Genomic DNA, 11,305 nt, shown 5'->3' with positions numbered 1-11,305 from the left:
AGTGGTGGGGGCATGGAATGTGCTGCCTGTGGGAGTGGCAGAGTCAGAATCATTGGTGACCTTTAAGCGGCAATTGGATAGGTACATGGGTAGGTGCTTAAGCTAGGACATATGTTTGGCACAACATCGTGGGCCGAAGGGCCTGTTCTGTGCTGTATTGTTCTATGTTCTAAATGGAATGAAATCATTTCTGAATAGTGAGATTCTCCAAGGTTCTACCTTTTACGATTGTACTATATTACAGTATTTACATCCAGTTTTCCAGTTTCAGAAGTCATATAGCCACCTAAGAAGGCTGACTGCTTCAATTCTACATCTGCAAATGTTAATTCTTTACCTTACTGCTGCAGCCATACTTCCAATGTTATTAATTGGCAGTGGCTTCATACCGATGAATGGCCCTCGACTGTATGCTCGACCTCCATTTGGCATAACTCCTACAGCATCTGGACAACATAACAGAGAACAACAGAGTTAACAGGAATGAGCAGTTACAGAATCCAAACTTTTCTAAACCCAAACAATGTCTCCACAAAATAAAATGAGCACACAATAGAGGGGAACCTCGATTATCTGAAGGACATGGGCGGGGAGTGTTTCCTTCGGTTGATCGAATGCTGGATAACATAGTTAGCCACGTGTTGGGATCTTGCGATCTTGTTCGGATGACCCAAAGTTCGGTTAATCAAATGCCGGATAATCGAGGTTCCTCTGTATCGTTAATACTTCCTTCATTTAAGTAAAATGTATCAAAGGAGTTTGCTTTAATTTTGTGGCAAACATTCACAATATCCACACTACAGTTCAAATGGTGGATATTTAAAAAAAAATTCAGTATGCACAGGATTGCTGCCATGAATGTCATTCTTACTGCAAGTATCAGTCAGTATAGTGTTTTCCAGATGTAATAAATGAATACTCCTGTCGGAGTCCCTCCAAAATTATTTACTTTGAATTACACAAGTTATCTTCTTACAATGTCAACAATTGTCTGTCCATTAATTCTTTCAGATATTCTCAAAAGAAAATTAAATGCTGACCACGTAGCTGTATAACATGTTGATTTTGAGATGCTGCCACAGTATTAGAGCTGTAAATAAATATTTTCTCTGCTTTGTTATATTTTCCTGACTGGTATCATCTATTTCAGATTGCACAATGCAAATTAACAAAGCACAATCTATTTAAATATGCAATATAATTAATCAATCACCCCAAATTGCTCCTGGAATCAGTACATCAATCTCATACTCAGTTTTGGATATTCTTCCTAGATAAATACTTGAAAGAACATACTGTAAAACTTTATATTCAGATATTTTCTCCAGACAAGAGAAAACTTCACAGATCTAGTTAGCATTGCCTTTTATGCAAGGTTGACACTATTCATTAAGTATTGTTATTTACACTCAGCAATGCTCATATGCAACAAAGTGCAGAGCTGGCCTTGCACTGTTACTAGAATGCTGTGTACACAACTACAATAAATTTACTTCTTTGGCTCCCAAGTGCTTGAGCTTGTTTGATTTTTCTAGGCTATAGTAAATCGGAGATAACTTAAATTGATTAGTAGGAACAGAGATTTTCTCACATGCAATATGTAAAAGACAATTTATACAGGAAAGGAAGGGAATATCTTCACCTGACTACACAGTGATTCCAAACCTGAAAACTGATGTTCTTTATTATAACTTGGTACTTAAAACAGTGGAGCATTTCATTAAAATAAGTCATGTTGTTCATATATTTCAGCAGATATATTTTCCCAGGATCTAGATTTCATTTTAAGAAAAATGTTTCTCCGTGAGATTAAATATGTAGGTAAAAACACAAACAATTGGCCATTCAAAGGCAGTTTGAAAGTTCACTCAAGTACATTCCTTCTTTTTCCCTAGACATGAACACCATTTGCCTCAAGTCAGAGAACATAATCAATGTGTCAATTGAACAGATACAAATCAGGACAAAAAGCCTCACATGCCAAATATCCACCTTTCAAACCCTACAGAAATGTGAGCACTTTTTTCCAGACACTATGGTCAATAAGTCTATGCTACAATGTTTCTTGAAGGTAAACTGCGTTGTTTCTTTTAATCTATGGGACAGTCTCCCTCTAGTGTGATTTTGAACACAGAAAATAGGAGCAAGAGACGACCATTTGGCCCTTTAAGCCTGCTCTGCCATTTAATGTGATCAGAGCTGAAAATGTGTTGCTGGAAAAGCGCAGCAGGTCAGGCAGCATCCAAGGAACAGGAGAATTGACGTTTCGGGCATAAGCCCTTCTTCAGGAATCCTGATCTCCAGCATCTGCAGCCCTCACTTTCCCACTTAATGTGATCATTCAACTCTGTACCCTGTTTCTGATTTCTCCCCATACCATTTGATCTCTTATCTAACTGATTAAAAACATCTGACATTTTGGCCTCAACAGCTTACTGCGCAGAGAATTCCACAGGCTCACCATTCTCGAGTAAGGAAATCTCTCATGTCAGCTCTAAATGGTCTAACCCGTATCCTTAAACAGTGACTCATGGTTTGAGACTCCTCGGAGATCAGAAACAACCTTCCTGTCAAAGCTCAATGCTAAACGTGTGTCAACTGTGCATTGCTAATCTTTGCATTAGGATTTCAATCAACTGGATCTGAACTGAAATAACTCTCAGTGCTAATTTTACTTAATATCATTAGTAGCCATTACTGAAGAGAGACTTTCTGTTTTTAAACCATAGCCCAAACAAGAACAATTTTTGTTCTTGTTTCAAATTTCCAGAATCCACAGTTCTCTTGGTTTTTATTGTTCTTATACAGTTTGCCATAAATCTCCCTCTGATGCAGCAGTTTGCTTGCTTTAACTAACAACATCCTTCAGTCATCAGCTTTCCTGGAAATAAGTTCAAAACAAATAACTTAGGTGGAGAAAACAAACCTGCAACAAAATTTGGAACAGACGTCTGAAACATTATAGAAAAAACCAATGTTGCAACACAATAGGATGAGTTGAACTCTAAAGACACAAAGTGCAACAGCTTTGATTCTAGAGCTGGGCACAAGGAAGGTCAAGATTGGGGATTCCTTACAACTGTAGTAAATAGACAACCCACCTTTTACAATGCTCCAGATTTTACATACTCTGATGATTTGATGATAACTTATTAGGATTTTTTGTTAAAATTGTACAGACATTACAATTTTCTTCTGTTAATCTGGCACAGATGTAAAACAAAATATCATTTTCCACTTGGTAACACAATTAACAGCAAAAATTTCAAAGCACAAGGCATGCACCTATGAGTGTAAATTAGACATTTTTTAATTAGCATGTTCAGATATATTCGATTCATATCTGGAACAGATGGGACTTGAACTTGTACATTCTGGTCCAGAAGTAGGGACACTATCACTCTGCAATACAAGGATGGAAATTGGTGTTTTGGCCTCAACAGCAAAGAGAATTCCACAGGACCACCAGGTTGAAGAAATTTCTCATCGCAGTCCTAAATAGTCCAACCCTTAAACTGTGAACCCTGGTTCTAGACTCCTCAGATATGCTTCCTATCACAGTTCATTGCTAAATGTGTGTCAATTAAGCATTGCCAATCTTCGAAGATCGCTTGCATCGGTGCCCATATTACAAAAGCAATACAAATTAGCACATGCTGTGTACTTCTAGAAGCTATAACCAAAGGAAATTTACAGAAACACTTTAAAAGTGCTCAACTTTCTTGTTTCTTCAACAAGCAAGCATTTAGTTATAAAATATCATCCATCAGGAGATATAGAAGAAACTCTTCTCGCAATTGCAATACTGCTCCACATTAAAAAAATTATAAAATTGACAATTTTCTTTCAAAGGTCATAAGGCAAGAAAATTTGAAACTCAAGTAAGGCTGGTTGACACTTTTGACTTTGAGCAACCATGTATCAATAACACATCCAAAATAATCAAAGTGTAATTTAAAAAAAAGCAAGTTTTTATTTCTTTGTAGCAAATGTCAGCAATACAATTCTTGGATTTTTGAACGGAAAACACTGTACTTCATTTAAACCTGTTGAAATCAAATGTTAATCAGTTGCATGTATGACTCTATAACCTGTGGTTCCACATTTTGATAATCTGACAATACTCAGATGTAACACTAAGAGCCTACAACCAGAAATTGTCATTTGTCATAATTGACCCCATTTATGCATTACAATCAATGCTCTGCAACATGTAACACAGTAAATCAGTTAAATCTCTACAGAATGCAGAGCTGTGAAGCTAGCAAGGTAAGTAACACTTGCAAAATCACCAGAAAATGTTGAGAAAATTATAAGAATAATTCCAAATGCAGCAATGTCAAGAAAAGCAATCAAAGAAAATTAACAGAACCCCATTTTAATATGATCAGAATAAATGCAGCTTCAACTATGCATGTGCCTGGGATCCTTTGCAACATCTACAGCAATGTTAGCATGAAGTCACTGCACAAACATATCAAAAGTACAAAACCATTAGTTAATTTAGCCTCTTCATGTTGTTACTCCTATACGTCAAAAAAAAACCCAATGGGAATTATATTTTTAAAATGCATTCCCTTCTCATTCAGCCTTAAATCTATGTTACATTCTTATCCACCTGTATTCCAGTAACTGCATGCCAAAAAGTTCTTCATGTGAAGCTCTTTGGATGACCCAAGTACATGCAAGATTTTATTAAACATGCATTCTTCCTTCTTTCTCAAGACAGTAGTGATACTGCAACTTCAGGTCTTTACAATAAAACGCAGAACTAGGGATGCTGGAGATCTGAAACAGAAACAAATCTAGTGCTAGCGAAACCTGGGTCTGGCAACATCAGTGAAAGGAAAACAGAGGTACATTTTGAGTCCAGTGACCTTTCTTCAGAAGTGATAGCAGCTAGGAAAAATGGGATATTGATGATAATGATGGTGATGTGGTGAGGGAAGGCAAGGGCCCTATTGCTCACTCCTTCCCCTACATCCATCCCCTCACCCACAATCATCAGCATAATTCAAAATGTTAGCTTGGTTTCTTTCTGCAGATGTTGCTATACCTGCTGAGTTTCCCCAGCATTTTATGTTTGTTTGTTTCAGCTCTTTACAGTTCTGCATGCTTTATGGAGGTATATCAGATCCACCTAATTTGATATGAAGATATTTGCTGCAACATGTCCATATATGGCCTATCAATTAATAAGCAATGATGAAAAAAAATGAATGCTTTGTATTCTGCTCATTTGCCACATTTATTGTTTATCTCCCTATCAAACTTCTCTTTCACCCCACCTTGTGCCTGAAGCCAATGATGTCTCACTGACATACTTTTAAAGTGCCTTCACTAAGTCGTCATTGGCAACAGGTAGGCAGGCTATTCAATGGGATAATCGAACAACATTTCATCCAACATCCACACACTTGCTTCCAGTCATTGATGGAGGAGCAAGAAACGAGCCTGATTTTTTTTTAATGCTTCTTGGACATTGGGGTCATTCCCAATCACTGCAATAATGCAGAAGAAGCCAAACTCAGAACATTCCTCTTTGTCTGTTTGATTGGATATCATGCCATTAAGCTCTACACCCATTCATTTTACCATTGTTATGCCTTGCCTATAGAATGTACAATGTACAAAAATAAAATCACATCAACCTCAGGTTTACTTTACCAATACATCCAGATATTGAGATCTGTACCAAGTACAGAAGCAGCATTCCTGAAGAAGGGCCTGTGCCCGAAACGTCGAATCTCCTGTTCCCTGGATGCTGCCTGACCTGCTGTGCTGTTCCAGCAATAAAGTTTCAACTTTGATCTCCAGCATCTGCAGACCTCACTTTCTCCCAGAAGCAGCAATACAATTGAAAACCATTGTTCACAAACAAGCATGATTTGTCATGTCAGAATGTTCTCAATTCAATAGTTAAAATACTGGACTAGCAAGCAGAGGTCATGAATATAAATCTCCTTATGTGAAGCTCAAAACATAATTTGCCAGATTGCCAAACTTAGCTGGTTCGCTAATGTCCTCTGAAGAACCCATGCTGACTAACATCCCAAATTAGGTAAAAACAATGACTGCAGATGCTGGAAACCAGATTCTGGATTAGTGGTGATGGAAGAGCACAGCAATTCAGGCAGCATCCGAGCAGCAGCAAAATTGACGTTTCGGGCAAAAGCCGTTCGTCAGGAAGCCCGAAACGTTGATTTTACTGCTCCTCGGATGCTGCCTGAACTGCTGTGTTCTTCCAGCACCACTAATCAAGAACCGAACATCCCAAATTATTTGGCGAACTCTTAAAAGTCTACAGGACAAATTAAAACAGAACTATTTATTTGATTTGGTTTCAGATCAAGATGTAGCTCATTCAAGTTTGAACAGTTCTTAAAAGTACATGTATATTCCAGCCATCATCTTGGCTAAAGCAGACTGTTCATAACATCAGTATCCCAATCAGCCCTGGGCTGAGTTCCTGATCCCACATTTTTTAAACTGTTGATACATTCAGCTGCACAAATCTTTCTTCCTTATTCATTTTTTTTTTAAACACAAGCCATGTCTTTCAATCAAAACTAAACTCATTTCTCCTTTTTGAATCTCAATGGTCATTTGCACCATGGGCTTTAGTACGCCCAGGATTCTCAAAAAATAGCAATACTTTAAATTCTGTTTTTTATGATAGAATGATACAAGCTGTGATCTGTGAAACTGATTGCAAAATGCATACCGTTATGGATTTACAATAAACCACACCAATGTTTCAGTGTTCACACAAAGTTAGTGCTGCATTCTAGAAAATTTAATCTTTAAATGAAGAGCTTTAAAGTAAGAGCGAAGAGGGATGCTGCTCAGGGTCTGTGCCAGGGGCTTTTATTTCTCGGTTGCAGGCTGCCTGTGGGAGCCTGTGCTTGTTCCTGGCCACACCAAGGCCATTGCCTTGTGGGAGACTGCTACGCCCCCATCTTACTGGCTACTGCTGCTGCTGTCTCCAGGGCCGACTCGAACCTCTGCTTGGTGTGTCTGCTCCTCATGGCTGGCTGAAGGTCCGCATGAATTTCCATGCTGAGTAGTTCCTGTGGTTGACTAGCAGCAGTGGGCTGCAGGCTACCATGAACAGCCCCACCATTTTGACCTCTGCCATGTGATGGGGGCAGCAGGTTTCAGTCTCAAACTGCCCACATCTTGTGAGCCAAGTTGGAAGTGGAAATGGAATCTTCTGCCCCCATCCTCAGCCAGACCAAGAGCAGCAGCTCCATCATAACTAAGGTTGTCCTGGTGGCAGTAGCATCACCTCTTGGGGCAGTGCTTTAGGGCAGCAGCTATATGGTGGTCAGGGGCAAGCAATGGGCAGATCCAACAGCTGGTCTAGGACTTGGTGGGTGGGGAGCCCTGGCGAACACCTCCAACATCAGTGTAGTGCAGCCAAAACAGCACCAGTCAAATCAGATGTTTAGCATTACATATTGTTTCACACAATTTTGTAACAAATCTCACAATGTTCAATGCAATTTCTGTTCCTAATTATTTACTGATATTGAAGTGAAACTACCCTAAACAGATTGACTTTAAACATGGGCTACCTGTTACTAGTGGTAAATAAAACGTACAGGCTCCGCCATTACATTGTTTATCAAGTTTTTAGCTCGTCCACGCCTAACAATGAAAACAAATGTTTGATCCCAGATTATAGCGACTTTGGCTTGTTTTAACAGCAATTGGGTTGCTATAATTTGCTTTGGGATCCAGTGGACCTAAATGTTAAGGGAAATCCAGGAAAGAACTGAAGACATCAAGAGGGAAGAGAAAGAAATAGAGCATTAAAAAGTACATCCATACTCATGGTTCTTTTTTCTGGTGTACTTTTCCTGAATTAATTGCTCCCAAAATGTAATTCACAGTCATCTTCATGTAAATTAGTCAGTATCTGTTCTCCAGCAAGGCTACGAGGCAATAACGCCTACAAGTGGTTTGAATACAGACATTATTTATTATGTAGGCGTTAGTTGAAAGATGTTCCCAGTCAAAACAAATTTACTCCGCATCACAATTACATAATGCTAAATTGCAAAAGATTTTCTTCACGGAAAAGTAGGATAAGATATGTATGCACTGAGCAAACTATGGGCTAATCAATAAAAAAGATGCTCTTTGCATTCACTTAATAAATACATATAAAATCAGGGATAGAACTGGTTCCAAATTTGTTACAGTCATGAGCAGAATTGATTTATCAGGTTTTCTCATAAGTATTGCTGTTAATGAAACAACCACTTTCTAAATGATTCTTAAGTACAAAGATTAAAAAGCCTGTTTCATTTACAGTCAGGGATTTATGCTGTAATGAGTATATCAACCTTATGAAATACTGAAGAAAGAAATAGATGACTTCCCCAAATTATTTGGTTCGATCTGATACAACAGATCGAACATTTTTGCAGCTATTAAAGAATTGGTGATATATTGCATTTTTTAAAGCTAGAACTTATTATTATAGGAACTTAATCAAATCTACGTACACAAATAACAGATATTTCCAAAGCTCTAACCGAGACAGAAGCAGATCTCCAAACCCAGATGAGATGACTTCATGATAAGATTTTTTAAATACTCATACTTCAGTGGTTTTGAAGTGATTGAAATATGGAAACCAAGACCAAGATCTATGCAAGGTCTATTTATCACATCTATGCAATCACTCTAACTTTTACCATACCTATCAACAGGGACGGCTACAAGTTAACTGCAATGGTGTATAAGTAGAAGCTACCTGAAGAATCTGTCAAGAAATGAATGCCATAGTAACAGATTCAATTGGCAGAAAAAAAAGGAAGGAAATTTGACAGATTGATATGGAATCTACCAGTAGAAAGCTCCACAGGTTTAGTCCATTCCCCAACTGAGGATTTTGTGAATGCAAGGAAAGAAGCATGGCAAAATAAAAAGGAAAATAAATAGAACAAAATGTGGAGGACTTGCATCACAACAGAACAATATCTGAGGAGGCTGCACTGCAATAAAAACCTTTATATTTCTATTGCAATGTACTGTGTACTCACATTCTGCTCCTTTCACCTCAGGGGAAGAATTCAGCAGCATCATGGCAGTGGCTGCATCAATATCAGAATCTGAAATGAGAAAAAGAATCTACATTTATTTTTGACAAATATGTAAGAAAGTGTTGCTGGCCAACGGAAGTGGGAACTGACAAGATTCTTTTTATATTCATTCACAAGATGTGGGTGTCACTGGCTAGCCAGCCTGGTATTGCCTATCCCTAATTGCCCAATGGGCAGTTAGGAAACAGCCACACTGCTGTGGTTCTGGAGTCATATGTAGGCCAGACTAGGTGAGACTGGTAGCTTGCTTCCCTAAAGAGCATTAGTGAACCAGATGGGGTTTTTGGACATTCAGCAATGGAATCATGGTCATTAATCGACTTTTAGCTCCAATTTTGTTTCTAATACTGAATTCAAATTTCAACATCTGTCATGGAAAGACTCAAACTGAGATGCCGAGAAAATTACTAGTCCTTACTAATCAGAGAAGGATTAACAGTCTAGTGATAATACCATGATCCATCATCTCCCCCTAAATGTGCTTGCAGAAAAATATGCAGGAAAGACCCATCTTAAGTTACAGCAGGTCAACATGATAGCTTCTTCACTCAGAGGAGCTGATCAAACTGTAACACCGTTATCCATATTAAATAGTCAGAAGGCACATAAAGCATCATAGTATGAGTAAGCTTTGTCTGACCAGTTAAATTTGTCAAAACTTCCAGTTTTTGAAATGAAAGAATTATTGACACAACAAAACACAAGTTGTACTGGTGATGTCAAACCACAATCAGAACAGACAAAACTGAAAATCACTCTCACTATCTTCCTTCCTCATCCTTTATCCAACTCTCTTTTTAAAATAAAAACTGAAAGAACTGTGGATGCTGGAAATCAAAACCAAAAACAGAAATTGCTGGAAAAGCTCAGCAGCATTGGTAGCATCTGTGGAGAGAAATCAGAGTTAACGTTTCAGGTCCAGTGACCCTTCCTCAGAACTGATGGTAGTTAGGAAGTTGTTTTTTTACACAAAAGATACGTTGTTGGAGGGGGTAAACTAGTAGTGGAGAGAGAGCAGAGAGAGAGAGAGAAGAACAGTGGAACAGACAAAAGGAGGTGATAATGAATGGCCTAGGAAAATGAACAGTAACTAGTTGTAATTAACAATGGGGTGTATGTAATTGCAGAGCATGTGGTAACAAGGTCTGGTTTGTAAGGTTAGGGTAAGCATATGGGAGAAGGTGCCTCCAGCCCTAAAATTGTTGAACTTGATACTGAATCCAGAAGGCTGAGGAATTCTCAAACAGAAAATGAAGTGCTGTTCTTCCAACTTGCACTTAGTTTCACTGCAGCAAGCCTGAGACAGAGATGGTAGCCAGGGTGATGCGTTGAAGTGGCATGATTAATTTCAGCAGGGCACCCAGGTTGCTTTCCCAATCTGTCACCATTCAGATAATAATCTCCCTTCGTTTTTAAAATCATTTGCCACTAAAGATATTGAAGTTCTCATCAAGAATAAAAAAAATTGTTAAATGTAGCCAAGATTAGAGTGGTGCTGGAAAAGCACAGCAGGTCAGGCAGCATCCAAGGACTAGGAAAGTCGACGTTCGGGCAAAAGCCCTTCATCAGGCCTGGAACGTCGATTTTCCTGCTCCTTGGATGCTGCCTGACCTGCTGTGGTTTTCCAGCACCACTCTAACCTTGACTCTAATCTCCAGCATCTGCTGGACCCACTTCTGCCTATAATTAAATATAGACAACAGAGATCAACTGAATGTCTTGATGAGTATGAAAATTGTAAGGGCAATCTTAGGAAGGAAATCAGGAGGGCAAAGAGGGGCATATGAGATATCCTTGGCAGATAAGATTAAAGATAATCCAAAAAAAGCTCTACAAATATATTAATACAATAAACTTAATCTGCAATTTGAGAGGAAGAGGGTACAATCGGAAGTGACAATATTTCTGTTGAATAAAGGGAACTATAGAGCTATGAGGGAGGAGCTGGCCAAAGTTCAATGGTGCAATACCTTAGCAGGGATGACAGTGGAGGAACAGTGGCAGATATTTCTGTGTATAATGCATAAGATGCAGGATCAGTTCATTCCAAAAAGGAAGAAAGATCCTAGGAGGCGGCATGGGTGACCATGGCTGACGAGGGAAGTTAAGAAACATATAAAGTTAAAAGAGAAAAAGTATAATATAGCAAAGATAAATGGGAAAACGGAGGACTGGGAAGCTTTTAAAGAACA

General features: G+C 38.6%; 1 protein-coding gene across 5 annotated transcripts in view; it reads right to left on the bottom strand.

Annotated features, from left to right (window-relative positions):
* foxn3 (forkhead box N3) overlaps window positions 1-11,305 on the bottom strand; it is a 474,715-nt gene that overhangs the window by 19,782 nt on the left and 443,628 nt on the right. For 4 of the 5 annotated variants that reach the window (XM_043696966.1, XM_043696969.1, XM_043696968.1 and 1 more), the window contains exons 5-6: window positions 9,054-9,122; window positions 338-446 (exon numbers count right to left, since the gene is read on the bottom strand). In XM_043696966.1, coding sequence (XP_043552901.1) covers window positions 338-446; window positions 9,054-9,122 — 178 coding nt within the window. The remainder of the gene's footprint in view (window positions 1-337; window positions 447-9,053; window positions 9,123-11,305) is intronic. The other variant, XM_043696970.1, reaches the window with a different exon arrangement.

This window comes from Chiloscyllium plagiosum, chromosome 10 (genome assembly GCF_004010195.1).
Source record: "Chiloscyllium plagiosum isolate BGI_BamShark_2017 chromosome 10, ASM401019v2, whole genome shotgun sequence".
NCBI classification, from domain to species: domain Eukaryota; kingdom Metazoa; phylum Chordata; class Chondrichthyes; order Orectolobiformes; family Hemiscylliidae; genus Chiloscyllium; species Chiloscyllium plagiosum.
This window is presented reverse-complemented; position numbering and strand designations above follow the sequence as displayed.